The sequence below is a fragment of the Cavia porcellus genome, unplaced genomic scaffold, assembly GCF_034190915.1.
Source record: "Cavia porcellus strain 051 isolate PalLab524CR breed Dunkin Hartley unplaced genomic scaffold, mCavPor4.1 scaffold_11, whole genome shotgun sequence".
In the NCBI taxonomy this organism is placed as follows: Eukaryota; Metazoa; Chordata; class Mammalia; order Rodentia; family Caviidae; genus Cavia; species Cavia porcellus.
Window position 1 is genome coordinate 44,059,514 of NW_026947494.1, and position 27,139 is coordinate 44,086,652.

The 27,139-nt window shown below is 33.3% G+C and overlaps 1 protein-coding gene across 10 annotated transcripts in view; it reads right to left on the reverse strand.

Moving 5' to 3' along the window:
* Positions 1–27,139, reverse strand: part of Slc38a9 (solute carrier family 38 member 9) — a 102,312-nt gene that overhangs the window by 29,259 nt on the left and 45,914 nt on the right. For 9 of the 10 annotated variants that reach the window (XM_013152891.3, XM_063258151.1, XM_013152892.3 and 6 more), the window contains 8 exons: positions 26,588–26,720; positions 22,143–22,264; positions 21,950–22,013; positions 21,641–21,734; positions 18,246–18,416; positions 8,163–8,222; positions 2,361–2,555; positions 1–108 (listed from right to left, as the gene is read on the reverse strand). In XM_013152891.3, coding sequence (XP_013008345.1) covers positions 1–108; positions 2,361–2,555; positions 8,163–8,222; positions 18,246–18,416; positions 21,641–21,734; positions 21,950–22,013; positions 22,143–22,264; positions 26,588–26,720 — 947 coding nt within the window. The remainder of the gene's footprint in view (positions 109–2,360; positions 2,556–8,162; positions 8,223–18,245; positions 18,417–21,640; positions 21,735–21,949; positions 22,014–22,142; positions 22,265–26,587; positions 26,721–27,139) is intronic. The other variant, XM_063258156.1, reaches the window with a different exon arrangement.

A 27,139-nucleotide genomic window follows, 5' to 3' on the forward strand; every position in this document is an offset into this window, starting at 1 on the left:
CTGGTACAAAAAATTCTGTTGACACAAACCAGTGAAATTCCAAATGAAATCCCAGCCGAATAGTCTTCAAAGTGACAAGAAAAATCAAATAGAGAACGGATACTGTGCCTGGAAGAAAAAAAATTCAGAAACCATTATCTTTTATTATCAGACTTACTTTAAAATTAAATTTTATTTCCATATTCTCAATGAAGTGTAGCACATTATTACCTTCATTGACTATTTCCACTAAAACTCAACTGGAATTTGAGTAATAGAAATGAGTTATATGAGTTAACAGAAAATAAATCTATGTAAAGTAAGCTTAAAAAAGAACTGAATGAATGAAAAAAAAGAATTAAGGTAGCTTATATATTGCTGAATACAAAAATGTTTAATTTACTTATCCACTGAGGTTGGTGGAAGATACAGGTATGGATAAAGAAAATGTGGTCATTTATATACCATGGAATATTACTCTGCCACAAAGGACAAACATGAGCCAGTTGTAGGAAAATGGATGCATTTTCATACTATATTAAGTGAAATAAATCAGATACACAAGCCTAAATACTGCACGGTTTATCTTATATGAAAGACCCAAAATATAAATAAAGAGCAAAATAAAAGACAGATAATAGGAAGTAGGGAGACATTTTTCAAATGTGAAGGGAATGAAAAAAGAATAGTGATATGTTAAGAGTATGAACCAACTCCTCACAAGGAATATAACCATTATGTATGGCAAATGTGTACAAAAAGAGTTCATTATAAAACTGTACAGTTACACCGAAGAATAAAAGAACATGAAATCAACTTTTATTCTTTCTATTGGATATCAGAGATTATCAAAAAGCAGAAAACTATGTCACAATAGTTAACGTGAAGTGATTAAGAATGTGAAGTAGTGAATGTGGATCATAAACATTTAAGCAAAATGATAAGCTACGTAATTTATGAAATATCTGATCTAGTATCTATATGAGGTTCTGATTTTGTGGTACTACTTCACTAATGGAAAGATTCCAAATTCTACTCAAGGTATTACAGATAGGGTAAAGTGGATATGAAGCATGTTTTAGCAATGTAGAAGTCAGAGAATGATTTATTTTGATAATGTAAGTCCAGTCATTATGTAGCATGGTCAGGAAACCTAGGAATGTCCTTTGATGTTAGTTTCTCTAAAATTGTTTAAAAATCAAGTACTAAGGAAAAGGCAAAAGCAGAATATGCTTAAGGAGTTGGATTATAATCAACCTGGTTAGAAATCTGCTGACTGTTTTGCCCAACTGAACAAATCTTTCTATAAGTTTATATGCTTTTAAAGGACTTGTTCCACTGGAAAGTCAGCAACAAAATCAGGAAACCACAAATGAGCTGTATAAGCTCTGCTGTGGGTTTAGAGATTAGCTAACTCAGAAAGGATGAAAACAAGAGACAAGAGCTTATATAACCACAATGCTTTATTTTCTGATTGTTAATAGCAGTTTACAGTGAGGCAAAAGGCATGAAGAAGTATTTTTACTTCCTCTTTTTGTCTTCTGGAAAACCATCACATTTCAGTTTTCCATTTCCTGGATCATCAATGTGATAGATAATCTGGTTGTTTTATACCAAAGGCTGCCTACTAAGAGGTCAGGTTTATAGAGAAGAGATAAAATCTACAGTCTACTTGTATCTATGAATTTTTTTATCCTTGTATTTTCTTTAGTTAATCAGATTAAAGCTTTTACTGGGAGTTTCCTCTTGCCACCTTAAACAGTATCAAAACATTCCTTCGGTGGTTTCTGAAAAACAGGACTCACAGGAACAGGGCTGTTCCTTTAAGGAGGCAATAGGATTCTAAGAAAGAATCAGTAGCAAGGAAAAGATCAAAAGCAGAATAAATCTAAGAAGTCTGAGTTAGAGAATGATCTCAGGCTTAACATCAAGAGACAATTCTGTGCAATACTCTTAAAGGGAAACAATTGTAAAAAACAAAACAAAACAAAAATTGGATAAACTCCTTTAGTAAGTTTTAATGTTTCCAACCCTTAAAACTGAGGAGTCCTATAACCATTTGGAATTCTCCTAAAATTTTGGTTTGTTTTCTCTAGTTACACCCTAAGAAAAAAGGAAGAGCTGTTTGGTAAGGTAAGAATGGGAAATCAAATAACTCATGTCTCAAAAAGTCAAAAAGGGACTTGAAATAGAAATAGTATTTATTTTTAACTTTCTGCCACACTGCAGATTAACAAAAACCAGGGTACTGTACAATTGAACAAATTAAACATAATGATCAAGCCTGAAATATAACTCTCTCCCCAGTTAGATCATAGTATTGAAGAATCCAGCATGTATTTCACTATAAAGATATGCTACAACCCAACACTGTACCTTACCTAAGATATTAAATTTTGAAAAAAATGAAGGAGATTTGAAATTGAGCAGTGGCAGGAGGAGTCCTATAAGGTAAAAAGGTACCGTCTTGGACCTATTCCACCACTTTTCAAACTGCTGGACTCCTGTGTCATTTGCATAGAAGATCATGGAATCATTGTCAGGATAGTCTCCACTCCCAGCACTTGGACAAATCACTGCAACGATAAAGCACTATATTAGAGAAGGCCACAAAAGGCAGGAAAATCAAGTCCCCAGAGAGTGATGCTCCATTTTTACTATGAATAAGTTTCTCCTTTCTGAAAAAAACCAGAGGACTATTTTTGTCAATAGGAATCTTTGACCTAAAAATAAAAAATTAAAGGTGAGAGTACAAAGTTTTAAAGTATATCTTTAACCTCTGCTGGAGATAGAAATAAAAATATTCCATCAAATATTGTTTCATTCTACCCCTGGAGAAAAAATATTGGGCTGAGGTTATTTGATTTTATTTTCACAACAAATAAGAAATATGATTCAGGGTAATAGTTTGTTACATGAGTAGCTAAAAAGTGAAAAGGCAGGTTTCTTTTAATAACAAATCTAATCACTGATGAAAATATAACCTAAAATAATTCTGGAAATTTATCATATTTGTTAGATGCCTAGGAACTTAGATATTATTTAGAGAACTGGGAATCAGTAGATGTATTTTTCTTAACAATGATCTGTAGATGGCAACTTTGTCTGTTATCAGAATACAAATAATTCTTACTAATTTCACAAAAGAGCTTACTATTCTATTTGGTTTCACAACAGAGCATTTGCTAGTAATCAGCTTTATGTAAGAAACTATCTATTTAACTATTTTTTGTGGTCCTGGAGATTAAATCCAGGGTTTTGTGCATATTGGCTAAGTATTCTACCTGAGTTACATTCCTAGACTCCAAAAAAGCAATCGTTGTACTCATCACTTGTCAAAGAGGAAGAATATATTTTGTCAGCTCTATTTTGAATTTTATTCTTTATCTTTTATTTAGCATACTATAAAATCAAGCATTTAATTTCTTTCTCATCCTTTATTAGTTATTTGAACGTGTATTTTTTTACGCTTTGGAAAAAAATTTGCTTCTGCTACCTATAGTGGTTAAGAGCACAGGCTTTGGAAGTAAAATGACAGAACAACTGATTATTAATTCTGCCAATTAACAGTCAGATGTGCTTGGTATGGTAAATCTCTGTGCCTTGGTTTCTTCCTCTGCTAAGTGGAGTTTACAGTATCATAGGGTTGCTGTAAAACATTTATAACAATGACTTGTACTGAGCAGTTATCCATTATATGCTGGTATCAACATAAGGTATCAATATGCAAAATAAACTAACTTTGCTGATGATGTTTTCCAAGTCATCAAAGTAGTTGTGATATTTATTTATTTTTATTTTTAAAAAAAGATTAAGATAAAAGAGGACATAACAACACAGGTCAGAACAGAACAATTTAAGCAACATAGTGTTTCACCACAAGACTAGTTGTGATATTTATGACCTTAATGAAATAACTCTCTTTGGATAAGAAATTTGATAAGATATTAATAAACAGTGCTGTCAACTGATGTTAGAATAGCAAAATCATCTTAAGACAGTGTTGGTGGTCAGGGTAAACATCTGCCTGGCTGGGATGGGGCCTGCAGGGCACCTCAGCGGTCAAGGCGGCCTTGATGAACAAACTGTGTCTTCTTAGGAAAATGGTGCAAAGAAACGGCAACAGAAATGTTTAACAAGATAGAGTGAAGTTTTAACCACAGAAGCATCTGAGGAGGTGTTACCATGTTCCTCAACTGTGAGCTAGTGGGAATTCTGAAAGGTACAGCACAATCAGAAAGGAGTGGCTTCCTAGAGAAGCTGGAAGAGATATGGGTTCTTTAGTTGGCAAAGGAAATAAATGCCAAGAGTTGCCTGGAAAAATTTCATGTTTCTTTTTTTTTTTTTTTTTTTTTTGTCTTTTTCATTTTTATCGGTACCGGGGATCGAACTCATGACCGCCTGCTTGCAAGGCAGGTGCTTATGCCACTGAGCTAAATCCCCCGCCCCAAAAATTTCATGTTTCATGAAAAAGCTCTTTGTAAAAATCTCTTCAGTGGGGCTAGCAGGGGCCTGCATTCAGTCCCGGGAGCTGAACATGTGTGAGTTGATTCCCAGCACACAGGAGAAGCTTTGGAAGGTAGCTCCCAGCGGGTAAGACCACCACCGACATTCCGAATCATCAGAGGATGCCTGGGAGGTCCCTACGGGCCTAACTGGGCCATGCCCAGGAACCTTCAAGTGAGTAGCAGTTGCCTACAGTCTTCCCTGGGAGTCAAAATTGGGCTAGGTGATTCCCAGCACATGGGGGAAGCTTTGGAACATCGCTGAAACCCAGGAATATAGGAAAGTGACAAAACAAAAGAGCAATATGCAATCTCAAACTTCTAGCCCAACCCAAGCAAGCCTAGGAGACATGGACATAGAAGAAAATGTAAGCCAAACACCTGAAATTCCTGAAACAATAACAACTGAAGCAAAGAAACAACTGCGGGGAGCTCTAAAAGAATTCAGATCAGAAATAATCTCCCAGGTAAAAGAAGAAATGATAAATGTAATGAAAGAAATGCTGAACACATCTAAAAAAGACATAGTTAAAAAATTAGAGGAACAATGCAAAAAGATGGAAACCCTGAATAAACAATTTAAGAAACAAAGAGAACGCATGAAGCAGATTCAAAGAGATATACAGGAAATCAAAAACTCCATCGAAAGTTGGCAAAACTGCCTCAAAGAAAGTAAAGATAGAATTTCAGACCTTGAAGGCAAGATTTCAGCTAGTGAACAGGAAAGGGAAAATCTTTTAAAAATAACAAGGACTCAGGAAATAACAATTCAACAGCTGCAAGATGATACAAAGAAAAACAACCTAAAATTTATAGGTATAAATGAAAAAGAAGGTGACAACACAAATGATATCAAGAGGGCTATTTACAGAATAGCTGAAAATTTCCCAAACATGAGAATTGGAAACTGACATATAGATCAGTAAAGCATACAGAACTCCAAATAACCATAAACAAAATAAAACTACACCCAGACATATAATAATCAACATCCCAGAAATCCAACATAAGAACAGAATATTACAAGCTGCTAGAGAGAAGAGACAGATCATCTATAAAGGAAAGCCTATCAGAAGCACAGCAGACTTTTCAACACAATGAAGTCAGTAACAGCTTGGAGTGAAGTATGTCAGATCCTACAGGAAAATGACTTCCAACCCAGACTGATGTACCCTACAAAACTGTCCTTCAAAATGGATGGGTAAATAAGATACTTCCATGACAAAGAACAGCTGAAGAACTTCATGACCATCAAACCAACCCTGCAAAGAATACTGAAAAACATTCTATTTTTTTTTTTTAATTTTATTTAAGGAGAAAAGAAAAAAAAAGCAGAGAAAGGGTACAAGTTATACAGATTTGCAGAAAAAAAATGAACAGTAGGAAATTACTGTTAATGGATTACATATTGTCATCTTAGAAATAATTGTTCAAGTCACAAAATTAAAGCTTGTAAAGTGGACATTCCATCAATGATACTGCAAACAGTTCTGTTCAATGATCCAATAAAACTCTGTGATATCATATTCTATCTTATATGAAAAACATTCTAGATAGACATAGGAAAAAACCACTAAGCAAGGCAACCAGTTAAGCAGAGTGGAAAGGTAAAGAATTAACAGCAGAAAGATAACATTCAAAAAGTAAATCAATATATATCAGTTATAACCATTAATGTAAATGCCTCCATTCACAAATTAAAAGAAACAGACTGGCAAAATGGATCAAGAAACAACATCTAACCATATGCTGTATACAAGAAACCCATATAACCCAAAAGGAAACTCGTGAAGGTCAAAGGATGGAAAACAATACTCCATGCAACAGGATCCCCCAAGAAAAGCAGGGATAGCTATTCTGTTTGCAGACAAGAATGATACAAAGAGATAAAGAAGCTCACTACATACTACTTTGGGAAAAACTTAAAGAGGAAGAGATAACAATCTTAAATGTCTATGGACCAAATTTGGGAGCACCCAGCTATACAAAACAAGTATTAACAGAAATGAAAAATCAAATAAGACTGTATTATTTGGTATTTTGAAAACCTGGCTGGCATAAGCATCTGCCTGGCAAATGCAAGATCATGAGTTCGATCTCCCATACCAAAAAAAAAAAAAAAAAAAAAAAAAAAAAAAAATCTGAGGTACAGGACTGGCTGCAAGAAATTTTAATACAGTAATTCAAAAGTATGTGTGTTACTCCAGTGTGTGCTATTTAGTGTCTTTCTTTGCCCCTTGTTAGCAATAGAACATGAGTGAGTGGATATGCTATGGACACACATACTTTTAGCTGGTTCTTTACTCGTGTCAGTTTACTCCAATGAAAGATTAATTAGGTTTAATTAATGGGCAAAGGAAGACACTAAATAGCATACATTGGAATATATACTTCATGTGAAGAGAAATCTATTCATTGTTATATCCCCAGTGCCTAGCAGGGTTCCTGATAAATAACAGGCTTTGTAAAATACATTTGTTAAATCAGTTGTTCTCTTAGTGATCAGTATGCTTCTTCATAAAAATGACATCAGTTTAGTACCCCTGAAACCTGAACACGTAACAGCTTTAGGTGTTAACAAGCTTACATTAGCATTTACATGAACTCATCTATGACTTCCATACTGAATTCAATCAACTGGCCTCAAGACTTTCATTTTTGTTTTATTATTTTGTGGTACTGGTGATCAGACCCAGGGTCTCTATATACCACTGAGTGATACCCCAGCTCCAAAGGTTTATTTTATTTTATTTTTTTGTCTTTTTCCTTTTCCCTTTTTATCGGTACCGGGGATCGAACTCATGACTGCCTGCTTTCAAGGCAGGCGCTTATGCCCTGAGCTAAAACCCCAGCCCCCAAAGGTTTATTTTTAATAAATAAAAGGAAACTTTGCCAAGAAATCATGTTTAAGCAAAAATTTCAATTTATTTTTCCTTGTTTACTAGCTTCTGCTTATTACCATGAAATTAATTATGTGTTACAAACTTGTATAGTCTAAATATTAGTAAATAAAAATATATATCTAAAATGAATTAATGAACTAAGTAGTATGCTTGTAGACATTTAATAGAATTAGAAGGGATACAGTTTCTTCAGCATCTGCGTGGCAAGCACGAGGTCATGAGTTTGATTTCTGGTATTAAAAAAAAAGGATATATTTTCTTTAAAAATGTTGATTATTCATTAGAAAATACACATACTCTGGATACCATTGTGAGCTATAATAATACAAGTTTAGTATCTCTCATCTGAAATGTGTGGGACCAGAAGTGTTTCAGATTTTGGAGATTTTTTTAAAAAAAAAAAATTTGCATAGATTTTACTGACTATACAATGACTGGTTTGGTTTTATGGAGCTGGAGACTGAAATTAGGGCAAGTATCCTACCACTGTGCTACACTTCCAGCCCCTAACCACTTCTGGAGCACTTCAAATTTTGGATTTTCGAATTAGAGACATATAACTTGTATGGACAAAATGTTGCCCAGTTAACATTAACATAATCTTTTGGGGAGTCATTTTTTTTTTTAACATATCAGTAACAATTTGGAAGCAGTTCAGCTAATACAATAATGATTTTGTACTAACCATTTATTTAAAATGAGGTTATATATTCTACTTTAAATCTTTGGAACAAGATGGGGAACAAAGAAACAAACTAAATTACAAAGTACTTACCCGGGCTGCTATTATTGGTTCTCAGTACAGTGTCTGAATCATTAATGTGATGAATAAAATCTAAAAATTAAAAACAAAAATATAGTTTAACAATGAATGAAAGATATAATATCCTATCACCCAGTATTTTTCAGTGTTAACAAAATTTTACCTTCTACAGTTTTCTTCACTTATAGGTCTAATAGCAATTGGTTTGACAATCCCACTATGGGAAATTTTTATTTGAATGAAGATTAAAAAAAAACTTCCCACCAGGCTAAGTTAATGATAGTTAAAAGCTCTAGAATGAAGATAATAAGCACAATGTTTTTCTTATACTCACACAAATTTATGTAATTATAGTTACATTTCACATAAAGTTCTAAAGTATGTAAAAAAAAGGAGAAACCAACACTTATACACCGCAAAACTTACTTAGAAAATCACTTAAAATTCCAAGGATTATGTTAATTTTTATGCTCACAAGAATTGCTAAGTCAGTCTAAAAGCAGTAGCAAAGTAAAGAGCATATGCAGATATCTCAACACTCATATCATCTACTGTGAATTCGAGAATGGGTAAAGAATGTGCTTTCTTGCTAACTTTCAGGTTTGTTTTTCTGCATATTTATAAGTGCAGCATTAATAAAAAGTATTTATTGTGAAATTTAAATAAGACATGCCGAGTTATGTTTTAAGGTGATAAAAGTTAAACAGGTACCTGACTTATCTCCAATTGTATTGTATGATTCTCAAGACAGAATAAAGTCAGCAGTATGGTGCTGCAGGTTTTTACAATATCTTTAAGAGTCATAGTGATTTACAATTAGAAGTTATGAAACTATGTTATTTTTTTGATGCCAAATATTAACATAAGGAAAGTAAAATCTTGACATCAAATCTACTGGGTTGAACTGAGTCCCTCCCAAAATTCATGCTCACTAGGAATCTTAGAATGCTACCTTATTTGGAAATATAGACTAGATATAACCAATCTAGATATAACCAAATCAATATAGGGTGATATGAGATTACAGTGGGCCCTACAGTAAAAGATTTGTGTCCTTATAGGAAGTGAAAATCTCTACATGCTGATATAGAAGACACAGGGAGAAATTAGAGTGATACTATCTGTCAAGGTATGCCAGAGGCTATCTGAATGGACAAGGGCTAGGAAAAGCAAAGGATTCCTTCTTAAAGTCTTCAGAGAGAGTAGGGCCCATTTTGATATTGAACTTCCTGTGTCTACAAAAATGCAAGAATAAATACCTGTTGTTTTAAGCCAGTAAATTTTGGTAATTTGCTATAGCAGTCCTAGGGAGCTCGTGCACCAAGGCTCAAGGATATACTAAGGACAATACCTTTTATGAAAAGATGCAAAAGTTCCAAACAAAATATTAGTCTCTGCCTCCCCAATAAAAGCAAATTTAACTTAGCAAGGAATTTTAAAAAATACATCATGACTAATTAAGTTTACCCCAGAATATGTATAAGAATAGTTTAAATGTTATAAAGTACATTCACTTAATTCAGTATATTAGTAATTTAAGGAGAAAAACTGACCATTTAAAGAGATGTAGAATAACTATTTGATAAAATTCAAAACACATTAACAAAAATGCTCAAGAAAACAATATGTAGAAGTATCTAAATTATGAAGCTGGGTGTGGTGGGACACACCTATAAGCCCAGCACTCAGGATGGTGAGGCAAGAGGACTGCAGAGTCCGAGGCCAGCCTGTGCTACATAGCAAAACCCTGTCTAAAAAAAGAAAAAGGGGCTGGAGATTTAGCTCAGCGGCATAAGCACCTGCCTTGCAAGCAGGCAGTTTTGAGTTCAATCCCTGGTACTGGTAAAAATACAAAAAAAAAAAAAAAAAAAAAAAAGTCTAAATTACTGAAGTACACAACCAGGATTCCTTACCAAACGTAATAAAGATCTATGCTATACCATTACAAAAACTTTCTCAGGAACAATATAAGAATGTGTACTTATATTGTAAAGAAGATATGTAGCACTGCTGATATGCAGCTTTATACTTGGAAAAAAAAGATGTTGTTACATATCTGTATATTTGTGCATATTTATATGTATACATGTATACAAATACAAATGTGTATATATACATAAAACCATTCAAAAATAATAACTAGACAGAACAGGTTCCTTTCTTCATAGATGATGTGACTAAATAAAAAATCCAAAGTGTAGCTATAAAATTATTAGAATCGGGCCTGGCAGTGAACCTTAAGTCAGTGAAGCCTCTAGTAGGCTGACCTGGAGGGGTGGGCCCATCATAGGCTGCCTAGGTCTGTACCTCCTAATATACCACAGTGGGTGGGACCACCTTAGTCAGCATACTTCAGACAAACTGAAACTGACAAAGAAAGAAACTGGGCCTCCTACATATACCTGAATGGAAGAAACAAAAAGTATGGGAAGAGGGAACAACAAGAAAGGGTCCTCAGTCCCCAATCCTGAGAACACTGATCCAGGAAAGGTAAATGCAAAGGAGAATGAGAACAGAAAACATGCAATAGCAGGCACGGCACCAATAGAGGGACCGAATAGACGAGTTTAAAAGTGAAGTATTTAACCAAGTAAAGCAAGATATAAGTAGAATAAAGAAATGCTAAGCACCTCCCAAGAAAAAACAGATAGTAGAATGGAAGAACAAAAACAAAAGGGGAGAATTGTTTGATGGAGAAAATAGAGAAAACATAGAATACATGAAGCAGGTTTAAAGAGATTACCAGGAAACTAAAAACTCTATTGAAAGCTGGCATAACAGCTTGAAAGAAACTAAGGATAGATTATCTGAACTGGAGGACAGGTCTGTAACATGGGAACATGAAAGGAAAAACTGCTTCAAATAACAAGGAAACAAGCAGTAACAGTACAAAGGCTAGAAGATGACAAGAGAATCTATAATTTAAGAATAAAGAATGTGAAAGAAGAAGCAGGGGTACAAACAAAGGAACTGCAAAGGCTATTCACAGAAATAATAAAGGAAAACTTCCAAAACATAGGAAAAGGGAAAGATGCTCAGATGTATGAGGCATACAGAACTCCAGCTGCCTACAGTCAAAATAGAACTATAACCAGGAATATCATAATCAAGATTCCAGAAATCCAATATAAGACAGAATATTAAAAGCTGTCAGAGACAAGAAACAGATCACTTACAAGGGAGCACCCATCAGAATTACAGCAGACTTATTGACATAAGTCATCAAATCTCGAAGAGCGCGGGGCGAAATAATCCAAGCCTTGAAAGACAATAACCTCCAGCCAAGATTGATATATCCTGCACAATTGTCCCTAGAAATTAATGGAGAAACAAGGTGCTTCCAAGATAAAGAGGAACTGGGGGAATTCGCAACAACCAATCCAACTCTACAGAGAATACTGCAGGACATTCTAAAGAGAGAGAAAAGTACCAGGATTCCAGAAACAATGGCAGAGAGGCCACAATGAATGGAGCAGAAAGCAAAATGAAAAAGACAGACAGACAACTAATGACAGAAAAAGAGCACAACAGAAATGAGGCAAAGAAGGTTGGATATAATTTCTAATATAGATGGCCTAGATATACTAACTTAAGGGAAAAAAGAGAATTGCAGGCAGAGTGGATCAAGAAGTAAGGTCCACCAAGAGACTCTTTATAGGAAATATAATTAGCCTGAAGGAGGTAATATGGACCAAAATTAAATATGAGAAAATGGAACTTGATGTGATAGGGAACCAGAGTAATAGGGGTAACTAGGCCAGTATTTATGGATAGATTGAACAGACAGACTTTAATAAATGAAGAAATATAACTAGAAATCCAGCCCAGGAGTGAGAAAGTTCAGAAATACTTAGATAAATAGCAGGTTGCCCCCCCAATATAAAACCATGAGGGATGAGGAGACCCGAAAATATACAGTTTATTCTAGGGGAGTAAAGGGGAGGAAGAGTCTTCAAAAACCCTTATTACTCGCACCACTCTGCTTGGTTGGAACTTGTTCCATTCTAGTTTGTATACAAGCACTGTATCTGAAGGCACCGACAGCTGTCCTGAAGATATCAGGACATAGCATAGTGGTCACCTTTAATTTCCTATTAACTCAATCAGAATCCCTGTATGACTTATACTGTTATATCATGACTGATCTTAGTTAAATCTGACTTGTTTAAATACTGTTTATTATTTTCAGATTTTATTCAAAACTGTCAGGTTGCTGGTATCAATTTGAGGAGTATAGACAATTATAGTGGAAATGACAATGATTCACCACGATATCCATTCTGATTTGATTACTACCTGTTTTTGTAGTTCTACACTATCTACAAAGTTGTATTTCTGTTAATTCTGTTATGTACTGAGATGTTCAATTATACTTTATCTGATGATATAACCAATTTGGTTGATGATAACAAGAAACAGCACAGTGACCATGGTAGAACTTCTTATACACCAGTTTTATATGTCTTTTTAGTTTTAAGTGTCTATAGGAATATGTTTAATTCTGTCCTGCTTTGTTCTGTTTCTCCCTCTAATATAGAAAGGATAGAAATACATGTTAAGACTCATGCTAAACAGTTAATGAGAACTGATCGTATGACACATGATGGAATGAACAAATACTTTGAAGGAAAGAAAGGGGCACGTAGTACGCAGCGCTGATTCTGGAGTGCTGTGATGTGAAATCCAGCAATATTATTAATCTTTGTTCAGAAGGATTTTAATCCAGTAAGTGTTGTTAGCTCTCAACATAAATGAAGATATGGATAAACGCGTACATGTCTAAGTGTATAGGATTGATAGCCATATTTACTTAGTTTTTGTTGGATAGTTGAACAGAACTGTTTGCAGTCTCCCTGGTTGAATTCCCATTTATATGTTCCACTTTTGTATCTTGAACAACTATTTGTGGGGGGACAATATGTATACATCAACTAGTGATTTATTACTGTTTATTTCTTTTCTTTGAAAGTATGTACTATTTCTGCCCATTTCCTATTTTGTTTTACCTTTCTTTAAATAAAAAAAATTATTAGAATCAACAGGCGTTTAGCAAGTTTGCTAAATTCAGAACATTTAGAAATTTTCTCAGCTGACGACTGTAGTGTATGCCTATAAAGTGAGAATTCTAGAACCCTCAGGTCAAAGGATAGCAAGTTTGAGCTCAGCCTAGGCAACTGAGTGACTAAGACCCTATCTCAAAATTTTAGAGTGTTTCTAAAGGGCGGGGGATGCAACTCAGTGTGAAAGCCCTAGGATTAATCCGCAGGACTATAATAAACAAACATAAAATAAAAATAGATTGATGATACCCCCCTAAAGCAACAGAAATTAGATTTTTTAATATTAACAAATAATTTGAATTCATAATTGAAAATATCTTTTTCTGGAAAGACAATTCTTGTTTCTTGAAGGAGGTATGACTTACACAAATATGTCCACTTGACACAGACCTCTAGAACCAAAAATAGCAGGTTATACCATGGTAACTATCCTTACTTTCCTATTGACTTAGGCTGAAATCCTGTATTACTTACATTGTCTTACTATGACTGATCTTAATTGTATCTGAATCATAAGACTATTGGTTGGCCTTGACTGATCCTATTTGAAATTAGTATGCATGTTAGAATCAACCCTAAAAGTAGAGGAAACTACTCTGAGCATGACAAGATGTAAAGGATATCCATACTGGTATGAATCAGTAACAGCTCTCAAATCCTACAATGCAGTCAAAGTTAAGTTTTTATAAAAATAGGTGATAGTATGTTTAACTATAATAAGCCAGTGTTGTGGACAAATCTATTGAAAATAACAAGAGAAAACATAGTAGCTACGGAAGATCATTTATATTATAGTTTTATATGTCTTATCCATTGCATGTTTTTCTAGGAAATTGTTTTGCTGTCTTGTTATGACTTGGTTTTCCCTATAATACAGAGAGGATAGGAACAAATACTCTGAGGAAGAGACCTGAAAAACCCGAGGCTTATTTTGTAGCATTATAATATAAATTCTAGCAATCTATCGTTTGCTGATTAGAATGACATTGGCCTGGTTTCTTCAGTTCAACTTCAGCATATGCAGAGATGGGGACGGCTATCACAAAGAGAATGAGAGATGCGAAGGTAGTTGCTATTGTCTTCCCTAATTTGGAACTTGAGGACCTAAAAAGACTTCATCATCCTGTAATGATTTGACTAGTTCTATAATATGCAATAAGTATATAAAGTGGGTGAAGTTAGGGACAACTATTTGTAAGAAGCTAGAGACAGTTAGATAAGGAAGATCTCCAGTGGACTTGCTATGAAATCTGTATTTCTTTAAATTGTTTTTTATCTTTTTTAAATGTTCTGTTCTGTTTTGATATGGTTAACCTTACCCTCTTTGAGATGTAAAACAAATAGGTAGTACTGATAATCATATTACGGAGCTTTTGTTCGATCATAGAGCAGAATGGTTTGTAGGATCACTTTTTTGAATATCATTCTAAATACTCTAATTCTATAACCTGAACAGCTATTTCGAAGATGACAATTTGTAACTTATCAACCGTCAATTTCTTACCTTTTGTTTGTCTGTAATTTTGTATTATTTCTACCCTTTTTTTTATCTCCATGTATTTTTTTTTCTCGTTTCCTTTTCTTTAAATAAAAAAAAAAAAAAACAAATATGTCCACTTGTCAAAATTGGCAAAGATTTGTGTATTTTCCATTAATAAATTTTATCTTTAAAAGAGGACAATGTATTAAATAGTTGAATTGGTGTGGAGGTGGCTATAGCATGGATCTTGCTTTCTGAGTGCCTATGATTTTGCTACCAAGGGGAGAAAAATTCATGTTCTGGAAGAGGAAAAAAACTTGTCTTTTTATACATAAAGCACAGATACATAGTCCATAAACATATTTACAATATACTTGGGATATTAAAATTTCATGGAAGAGGGAACTAGGGGGAAAATGTCTACAAAGGTTCCATAAGGAGGCAAAATTAAAAAAAAAAGGTTGAGAAACACTGCTGCAGATGATTTCATAATATTAGGCTACTGAGTAGTGCTAAAGCAAGGTGTGGAAACACAGGTTCCTTATTCTGTTCCACTTTGCACATATTTAAACTTTTTATAATGTGTGTATTGCGATGAAATTAAAACTCTATAAAAATTTTAAGATACTCAAGGAAATCTTTAAAAAAAGATATGAAAGATCTTTATCAAGCAAAGACATCTGAAAAATACCTAGAGATCTATGCCATGCTTGTTTATAGAGGAAAATTCAGTATCTTAATGATATAAATTCTCTCCAAATGCAATGTAGTTCTAATCAAACTCTAAATTCAGTACCCTATGGCATCAACTATGGTATATTGTTCAACATATCAATTCAAAGCAATTTCAATGAATTCCAATTCTCTATAAATCCTATGATACTCTAATCAAATCCTTAACTCAGCCCCCTTGTGGCATCAACTATGGTATATTGTTCAACATATCAATTCAAAGCAACTTTAATATAATTCTAATTGGATCTTTCTGGAATACATGATTCTAAAATGCATACAAATAGGTTATGTACCATAGTTTTAAAAATGACAGTAATTTGGGAATAAAAAGTTCTGAATAGAGCTGCTATATACAAAGTGAACACGAACCACTAACTAGAAGATAGATATGTGTAATACAAAGGTAGATAAACAAACATAATCTTTACAATGATTGTCCATAAAAAGTAAGAAAATGACCAAACAGAAAAATAGATGGAGAATATAAGTAAGATATTTGGTGGTTAATATAATTTTAAAAAGATGTCTAGTGCCATCATTATGAACAGCAAATTAAAACATATCCTAAGTGATAAAATTTTTCTGAAAACACCATGTGTGTGAAGATGCAGAACAAGGGAAAGTTTTATTAACTGTTGGCATGAATTTAAATGGTATAAGTATAATAAAGAATAATTTGACAATTTCTAAATAAGCTGAAAAAGTATACATTCCAAATTCCAGAAATGTGTCTAATAGGTACATAGTTTAGAGAAACTTTCATATTTATACAAGGAGACAGAAATAAACAAGTAACTATATTGTTTATTATAATTAATAAATAAGTAATTTTGCATCGAGGTATCTGGTAACCTGAGTAACTATTTTGAATTATAACAATATGCAGTATAACGACTATTGTTAAATTTCTATCATCTTGGTTTGAAATCCTATATCACCACTGGTTTTTTTTAATCATTTTGCTTTTATTGCTTTTTTTGTTTGTTTCTTGATTTTCCTGTGTTTTTTCTCTTCAAAGTAAAATTTAAAAAAGGAAATAAACAAGTAATACCAAAACAAACAAGCTACATGTCATCAACAAGAGAATGCATAAAAAGTTGTGATATATTCAGATTACTGAACAACACAAAGAAGTTAAAATGAACTATTTGTGCTAATAAAGTGATGGTAGGAACAAACTGCAAAAGCATTAACATGGCTTAAAAACATTTTAAGACATGTTTGGTGTGTTAGTGCACATCAGTAATCCTAACACTCAGGAGGCTAAGACAGGAGGATTACAATCTTGGCTATATAGGAATTTAAGAACAGCCTGGAATGCATAATGAGATCCTGTCTCAGAAAAACAAACCACAAAAGACAACACTACATGTTACTCATAGTTACGAAGTAAAAGTGCAAAAATAAGAATGAGAATGATAAAATACCAAATTGAGATAAAAAGAAAAATCAAAGAGTACACATGGGACCTTATACCTGCAATGTTTTATTTTTATAAGAATAGTGAACTAGGGGCTGGGGATTTAGCTCAGCGGCATAAGCACCTGCCTTGCAAGCAGGTGGTCATGAGTTCGATCCCCGGTACCGAAAAGAATAGTGAACTAATGTAATTATGATAAAATGTTAAAACACTAAAGTGCATTCATTAATAAGCACATTGCTTTTTTTGAAATTTTTTTGTAGTTCGAAATATTTTATAATTTTTAGACAATAAAAATGCTTGGTAATAAAATAACATTCTAATTTTCTTTAAAATAAAAATTTCCCCCTCTACTTAGCACTCTTTAGGAAATTAGTTATTGCAATGTTAGAATTTACTTTAATATTTGATTTTCATGAAGGGATTACTTATAGGTAGCTAAGCACATACTAAACTTTAGATCATTAGAGAAAAGAGAAAATCATCAGTCATCAGAGAAAAGAATTAGGATCTTATGTAATACAAAATGAATTTCCTCTATCCAACTTAAAAATATTACAAAAAATATTTGGAGCTCGGCATGGTTGTGTTTGCCTATAATCCCAGCCCACTGGGAGGCTGCTGCAGGAGGATTTCAAGTTTGAGCCTAGCCAGGGCAACTTTGTAAGCTCTTGTTTGAAAGTAAAAATAAAAAACAAAACAGGATCAACATATAGCTCAGTGCAAAAATCACTGGGTATAATCTCCAACACTGGAAAAAGAAAGAAAATGTATTCTGCATTTTTAAGACTGTTCAGAATTCAAGTAGTTGATTATAGCTCTGTGGTATGTAAAAGCATATATTTCCGACACAAATTCCATTTGTCTGCTGTTTCCTAATTTTAGTGTCTAATGTATCTAAAATAAGTGACTAAAATTTGTTCTCTCTGGTGTCTAATATACATCAGATTGTTCAACAATAAACACCAATGATTTTCATAAATTTTATGAAAATAAAGTTTTGTGGTAAAGACAAACTATGCTTAAACATCTGCTAAATTATGGAAATATTTTGTATTAGAGATTTTAAAAAATATTATTTATTCAAAAATTATTTGGAAATGAACATAGCATGTACCATATTTGAGAACACAACCACAGAAAGCAAAATGATTTAAGTATATTTTCCAGAAATTACATCATATAATTACTTGCTTTTTATTTTGTTTGTTTCTGTGACAGGGCTTGCTATATCAGCCCAATCTGACTTTGAACTCACAATCCTCCTGCTTCAGCCTTTACACCTGGGTCTATTTTCTTTACATAACATAAGCCCTAAATTTTAAGGCTGGAACTAAAACATTACAATAATAACTGTATTTGAAAACAACAATGTGAAATCATATGATAATGATACTTACTAAAAATAAACTTTCCAGTATTAAAGAGAAAATTAGACATAAGCACCCAGTAAACTATCATTGCTCCAATGAGAGACACCAAGGAGCAAAGGAGACTCGACCACTGACCAAAGGAACCAAAATAGTATCTGCAGACATCTGGATATTCCCAGGTAGAGGTATCCAATGAAGCTAGACAAGAATAAAAGAGAAAGGATAAAAATAAATGTTGATCATATATTTGATATTCGTAATTTGTGTTCTCCAATTAACTCAATATTTATCAAAAGATTACAAGTATTTATCACCAGATACTAGAATACATATAATAGCAATGGAAGTATCACAGAACAAACATAAAAAACAAATATCAATTGATGAAAAATGTAGGTAATCCATGAAACATAGCATCATAATCTTTCATAATTAATAAAGGCAAGTGTTAAGTGAGGCTTGATAAACCCATCAGAAAACATTATTTAGTATTTGCCATATTCAGGTAAACAACATGGAGGGAAGTTCTCTCATTGTCACATGTCAATTTAAATTTTAGGTAACTAAGAATTTAAAAAATAACAAAAAAGTTAAAAAACAATGTAGATCTGGCAAGCATGAGGTCATGAGTTCGATCCCTGGTACCAAAACAAAAAAACAATGTAGACATAGTATATGAAAATTAATACCTTTTATCAACCAAAGAAATACAATTACAATGGAAAACACAGGAAAATAAGCTCACAATACAAGGCATTCAATTACTGAATGAAAAAATTTATAAGAAATTACCGATAGAGTTAATACCAATACCACACGAAGGGCTTAACAGATTTATAAACGCACTAAAAGACTTGAGAAAAAGGATGTAAACAACACAAACAAAAATATGCCATTTTGAAGACATTGAAGCAAAATACACAAAACAAAGGTGGGGATACAAAACAAAGGCAAGCTTCAGAGAAGTAGTATCATTCACACTGATGACTCTATAAATCAATAATTCTTAAAAATAAATTTAACAATTCTTCTATTTACTCTTTTTAAATGTGGTTTTGTTGATTGAATCCAGGGATATGTGCATAATAAAGACACACAGTACCAATGAGCTATACCTTCAGCCCCATAATTTTTCTTATTTGTTGAAATTTAGTTAAAATAATCCCAAAGAATATAGATTAGATGTACAACTTCTTAAAGTTTCTTATAATATCTTATGGCTTTCTTCCATAAGATATTAAGTCTTTAAGGCACCTGTAATACATTTTTGTGTAAGATGCCATAAAAGTAGTTTTTTCAAAATGGATAATAATTTGAATAGGTACCAAATACATTAAATTCTTATTTAAATGGTTGCTATGGTTCCTATTTAAAATCTTTTTGGCTATTTCTAATATAGTACCTCTTAGTACTTGAAGTCTGATTTTCCCATACGTCCTTTCTCATAATTTTCTTGGCTCTGCATGGGTATTCATTTGTTCATATTAACTTTCAGGTTATTTTTATTGAATAAAATGAGTTTTCATTGAAATGAGACTAAATTTATACATGTGACATCTTTAAGCATACTAAACTTACTTCCTGATAATGTGGTATTTTTTTCACTTGTTATTTTTCTTTATTCTTAGACATGAATATTCTTAGACAAGAATTCTTAGAATTCTTAGACATTTTTTATATCTGTCTTCCAGAAAACTTGCTGATAAATTTTTAAGTCTCTTAGAGTGCATTGCTTTTGTGAATGGAATAATTTTTTCTGCTTAGTAATGTAATTATTACTTGTTACTTTATGTTACTAATTTATTCTTTCTTGTTAATCTCATTAATTCTAGTAGTACTAGTACCTCAGCATTTCTAATGATCTTTTTGCTTATAATACAATATAGTCTTTTCTACTTTTTTACATTGATTGTTTTCATTTTTTGCTGCTTCTGGTAATACATACTTCCAAAAACTATGACTAATTATTAGCATTCCTATTTTCATTGCTTTAATAAAATTTAGGATTTTATCAATTTACAGTCATGTTGGTACTGGTTTGGGGATAAACAGACAATATATTTAAGTAGTACCTTTCACTTTGAGTTTTAATCAGGAGTAAGTACTTAAGTCTTTTAAATGTCTTTTCTGGTATCCACTGATATGACTGTGGATTTTTTTCTTTAATTTGTTAATACAGTAAACTACTATGTAGTGAACTATATTAGATTTCTCAATAATAAAATATCCTTACCTTACAGGAGTAAACATAAACATAGGGTATTATTATTTTTATACTTCACTGATTCTATTTGGTAATGTTTTATAAACAACTTATAACTCCATTTCTTTTTGGTACTGTCAGGTTTTGTATTAGTCATGTTGACTTTGAAAAACGAATTGAAGCAAGTTCATCTTTTAAATTGTGTGGGATAGTTTAAGTAATATAAGCATTACCTGTTCTTTAACAGTTATGATGAGAGTTCACTGGATGCTATGTTCTAATTTTAAGAGACCCTGAGTTAAGATACAACCTTACTACATAAGTCTAAAGAAGTCCTCCAAATTCAATCAAAACTGAAACCAAAGAAACCAAAGGATAAATAAACTCTTCACTAGGACCCAGAATGAATCTTCTCCCAAGATTTTTAAGTAATATCCCCCAAGTAACTAAAACTAGTTTTGATTAATATAAAGAAGCTCTCTTGGAAGAGAAAAAAATAGAGCTAAAGCCTGGTCCGTTGGGTTTATATGTGCTAAAACTGAACAAAATCATGCATGTCTATTTATGCCCTAAACCACTTTAAAACAACCTAAAAAGATGTATGGCTAATCCAACACCCATGTGTGGTAGCACATCTTTAGTCCCAGCTATAGGCAAGGCCAAAGTGTGAAACACTCAAGCTCACAAGTTTGAGATCAGTCTTGGCAACACAATGAGATTCTGGGGGCCAAGTAAGGACGAAGGAAGGAAGGGAGGAAGGGAGGAGGAAGTTGCTCCAATGCTGAAGTTTTATAAATGAGTAGAGGAAATGTATTCATACTACTTATCACATTTTTCTACTTACAATTTCTACTTTAAGGAGGTAGGTTCTAACATGTAGGTCTTTAGGTTTTGTAGGTCAAAACGAGTCACCAATAACTGATAAGAATCATAGAAGTCTCAGTTCCTTCAAAGGCATTATTTTAAGAATATGGCTTTTATTATTCTTAAGAGGAAACTAACACCAAAATGAATGCATTCTGCAAAGAATTTCTAGCCTCTCTGAATTTCAAAGGCAGCTGTTCATACATTAACAGATCAGTTTAGCTGAAAGCCATGAATGATCTTCAAGTACAAAGCAGTAAGTTGACATGCACACGGAGTATATATGCTGCAATGTGCCACGCTGGGAAATAACTACTTATATCAAAAATTTGCTTTCACTATGTCAAATTCTTACGTATCATGCTCCGTGATTTCACCACTCTGTAGCAGCAATAAAGTGTTAAAAGGCCCATCAGCACAATAACACACATTCCAGTAGTAAATCCAGCCTATTTAAAAATAAAAATACAGAACAACATATATCATCATGTAAGAATAAATTCATATGCAATTACAATGTTACCCTAAGTCATGATAAAAACCTGACAATGAGAAAAATAAACTATCATTCTATTTTCTTTAATTAATTTTAAACAGATTTATTATAAGACAAACTATAAAGTGATAAAATTTTGAATAAAAAAATGCTGAAAAATTACATTACCTGTTTTATACCCCAAGGAATACTCAGTATAGATGTCCCCATCATGGTATTCCAAATCATGAAACTGAAAACAGGGTAATAGCAGTAAAAATAGGGAGTTTGTTCAAACATTTTAATTAAGACAGAAGTTAAAATAGTAATTTTCATTTATATACATTTTAATTATCCCCCCCCCCAAAGTACTTTTACTTACATGGTCACTAAACTGGTATTTTTGCCATGTCCTTCAGTGTAACTTTGAAGTTTATAAGCAGAACCCAAAGGACTGTACACATAGCATTCTTCAGGAGCTGGAACTACATGGTCTGGAGCAATCTGGTGTTAAGAGGGGAAACCCATAAATATGAGAATCAATAAATGTACAAAATAGGTCATTTTCTATACATCACAGTATCTGACTCTAGACACATTTCTAAACACCACAAACTCATAAACCATATGTAGTCTTGATTAGTGAATTAAAAACTTCCTTTTCAAATACAGTAGAAGGTCTTAAGCTAAATTTATACAACTGTCAAAATATTTTTCTTTTCATTTTCATGAGAAAGGAGAAAAAAGAGCCAGCAGGAGGTGAGATTAAAGGAATCTAGGCGGATTCAATTCAATTCAATTTCAAAAACCAAGCGGTAGGGCCGGGGTTTAGTTCAGTGGCATAAGTACCTGCCTAGCAAGCACAAGGTCCTGAGTTCGATCCCCGATGTCAAGCAAAAACAAAAACAAACAAAAAAAATCAAGCAGTGACTGAACGCAACACCAGGGTAGTCTTAACAAAGAGACAGGCAGGTATACAGACTAGAAAGAGGTAAGGAGTCACTGGATGACAAAGAAAGGAATCTTTTTTGGGGCACTGACATTCAAACTCAGGACTTTACACTTGGTCAGGCAGGCATTTGTGCCACTGAGCTATATTCCTGGCCCAAAGATAGACGTTTTTATTTTGCACTGGGATGGGAACTCAGGGTTACCCTAAGATAGCACTACACACCCAACCCTTTTTCTTTTTTGAGGCAAGGTCTCACTAAGTTGCCCAGACTGGCCTTGGATTGTGCTACCCTGCCTAAGCATCCTGAGTAGCTGGGGTTACAAGGCGTGTACTACTACCCTTGGCCTAAAATACACTACTTTTTAAAATGCTTTGGTAACAGAAGAAAAAGGTGAACTAAAGTGGCTTAACAAAATGGCAATTTAAAGACAGAATTGCGAAATGGTGGCACAACAAAAATCCCAACACTCGGCAGGCTGAGGCAGGAGGACTGCTACAAGTTTGAAACTAGCTTGGGTTACACAGTGAGTTCAAGCCCAGTCTGGTCTACTTAGCAAAGCTGTGGAAGGAAAAAGGAACACTTCTACATTGTTGGTGGTAATGTAAAATACTATAATCACTATGGAGTATGGAGATTTTTCAAAAAATTAATAATAGAAATTCCATTTGACCCAGCTATTCCCCTTCTAGGTAACTTCCCCCAAAAGTTAAAGATATCTTATTACAATGATACACGCATAGCCATGTTTACAGCAGTATACCTCATAATAGCTAAATTTTAGAAGCTGTTTCTATGTCCATCAACAGATGAATGGATAAAGAAAATGTGGTATTTATATACTACAGAGTATTACTGTACCATAAAGAATAAACTTGAGGGGCTGGGGATTTAGCTCAGCGGCATAAGCACCTGCCTTGCAAGCAGGCAGTCGTGAGTTCGATCCCCGGTACCGATAAAAAGGAAAAAGACAAAAAAAAAAAAAAAAAAGAATAAACTTGAGTTATCTGTAGGGTAACTTGAGTCATCTGTGGATGCACCTTGAAATCATACTGTTAGATGAAATAGATCAGACATACAAGCTTAAAAAGTACATGGTTTCTCTTACAGGGGAAACTCAAAATATAAATAAATTATAGAGCAAAATAAAAGATAATAGAAAAGAAAGCAATAGATCTTTTGCAAAGGCAAAGCCCTAAGGCATAGAGTATAGAGCTGACTGGTGTAAAACAAGATATTTTATTTTATTTTTGGTCTTATTGAGACAAGATTTTGCTATGCAGTTCAGGCTGGCCTTGAGCTCACTATGTAGGCCAGGCTGGTCTTGAACTCACAGCAATCCTCCTGCCTCCCAAGTGTTAGGACTATAGGTGTGAGCCACCATGCCCATCTTGAAATCTTTTATATTTAACATCTATTATATGTAAATTTACAACTCTGTGCTAAATTCAAGAGAAAAATATGTAGCCTCAAATGTCAAAAAACATTCATTCCAGTTGGAAGACACATAAAGCAATTAGTCAAGGGTAGAAGACAATAAAATTCTGTGGTTGTGTACTATATCACAGGAATGACAATAATGGGGACAAGAATAGTTAGGGAAGGCTTAACAATAGAGAGGGAGTATCAGGCTTCTGCAGAAAGAAAGGACAAGAACTGGTACTTTTTTTTATGCACATGAATGGTAATGTGTATAGGCTAAGAATGTCTTGAGTGCTGTGTGTGATGTGGCTTTGAAAACAATTATTTCCTAGAGATACAAAGACATATGGAAAAAAAAGTCTACTGCTTTCTCTTTATCCATAATCTTCTTAGGTCTATGTCCTATTGTCTGCTCCCATGAATAAAAATAGAAAAGGACAGGACCATTCTCTATCAGGCAGGGGAAAAAGAACTGTGTCTAGCAAAGTAAATTTTAAAAAAGTGAAATCAAAAGTTACAAGGGCGGTATGAGACAGGAAGTGGTGATTCTGGCTGTGTTCCTACAGTGACTATACAGAAAGAGAAGGCAAGCAAATCTGCTATATATACATTTTAGCCAAAGCCCTGAGCCGGTTCTGCACTGTGAAGAGACATGAAAGGAGAACCACACACACACAACGGCAAATTCTTCAAACAGAAAAATTGGGAGAGCTGGATCTCTCACTTTGGCAGTGGACTCGGGCCGTAGTTTACAAACTTGAATCTTCCTATAAATCACACAGGGATATTATTAATAGGTAGATTTTGCTTCATTAGCTCTGAAGTAAGGCATGAAATTCTGCATCTTTACTAAACTCTCAGTGATTCTGATAATGCTGATTTGTCTGGGTTACTCTATTATTGACAAGGCTCAAAGAGATGCTGGCACACAAATAATGTTCTTCCCCTTCTTATTTTATAATATAAATATTAAGATAAATGTCAACTTTTTTCTAAAATAGAAAGATTTAACTCTATAAATTCCTGACTCCAATGGTTTCATACTAGTCTTCCCTAAAAAAATCTTTTAGGAAAAATAATCTTGGAATTTTTCAGAAAATGAGGATGTGTGGATATAAACATTCATTTAAAATGATGGTATCAGATTGTTAATTTTAGATCATTCTTTACTAGCCATTTCTCAGCATCACCTAATAAAGACAATTAGACTGCTATACCATGCTGACTAAATTTCTAGGCAACCAATATAAGTGGAGGCTTAGATTTGTCTGGCCAGTACAACTGAAGTTTGTTTCTAAGAGTACAGTCCCTAGACAGTCTGAACTAGACTGAAATACAAATTATCTCTGCTTCCCAAAGCACTTAGATACTTAGCACTTAGATACTTAGTTCTACAACAGAACTAAAACTTCACCATTGCTACTGATATAGATATCTAGAAGAAAAAAAATGAGAAACAAAATTATCCTACCCAGAACAATGAAGTCTTTATTTTGGCCATATAACAGTAGGAGGCCTTAATGCTTATTTTACACAGCTATTGTTAAGGATTAAATGAGACAGCTATGTTCAAGCGATGTGGAGTCTTTGTCCCTTGGTAAACATCTAATGGATGTTGGTTCCTTTCTCCCCTCTTATTACTAATACTATTTTTAAAAATCATAGTTTTTCTCATAGAATGTACTTATTTTTATTTAAGCTTTCAAATTTCTGAATATTGAATATATAATCATTTTATAGGGAACCATAGTATTTATATATTTTTGAATATACAATGATAACATAACAAAATGACAATACAGATTTTAAAAGGTCAAGGATCTATGAATTATAGCCGATGGGTCAAATCAGTTCTTTAATCTGTTCATTTATGGCCTCTTTCATAATAATTTTTGTGTTTTTAATAGCTATAAGATAAAAGAAAAACTTGCAAAAATAAGGTATGCAAAGGCTAAACTGTAGTATCAAGTGTTTGACTTTTTAATCTATAAAATAATAACGCTAAATAGGAAAATACTAACTATATGTCATATTTCAGTTTCTTACTCCAGTTGAAAATTTCTAAAAAATACGTTTCCCCTTTAGCTTCAAATTTAAAAATGAGCAGAAGAAACCAGAATCATATAATTTTATGTTTTTAATCAATGATCTAGATAGACAGTACAAAAGTAACTTATATCTTCAAAGCTCTTGGAATTGGGAATAAGCACAATTTAGTTAAAAAAATGCAAGTGCCTAACAGAGAAATTGTTCAGATCTTTCTATGCCAGGCTAAATAAGAATGAACTAGCCTGAAATGTAGGATATATGTTAATTGCTATCTTTGACTTTGCATGATGCTGTCCTTGGAATATAGTCAGCAAAAAAGGTCAATCACTGGGAGTTTCCCTGGTTTATACTGTTCACTATTCTTTTCAACTTAACTTTAGATAATGAGTAATGCTTTGCCTCTTACCAGTGCCTTGTCTGCAGGAGTAGAAAGCCGGCTGTAGTAATGAATTCTCTTGTCCAAGGCAGAAGCATGGTCACTAACCCTCTGAATGACATCATTCACATTGACGATGTTTGTGGGTTCTATATAGAAAGGCCTAAAGAAGGGAATATATACTTGACAAAAAACATTCAGGCAAAAATTCTGGAAGTCAGCCACTGAAGAAAATAACTTCTTGTCCTCCATTAGAAATGGGATGTACAAAGGCACAGCATTCACTTTTGGTGGGAAAAGAAAATGTCACAAAAGAAGTATTATCCTATGCACAGAATAAAACTTTTGTCTCATAATACTTTTACTTAAAATACATTTTTTTAATCTCAAGGAAATTGGCAACAGAGGGGACAGCACAAAAAGCTTTAAAAATTATCAAAAAGAAGTACAGAAAAGAAGAATATATCATCCATCAGTTTCTAACAATGAAACATGGAAACAGCTTTGACTAATCTCTCTTAAGTTTCTGGCACTAAATCAGAGAAATTATAGATAAAAATACTCCTCTATTGAAGAATTCTC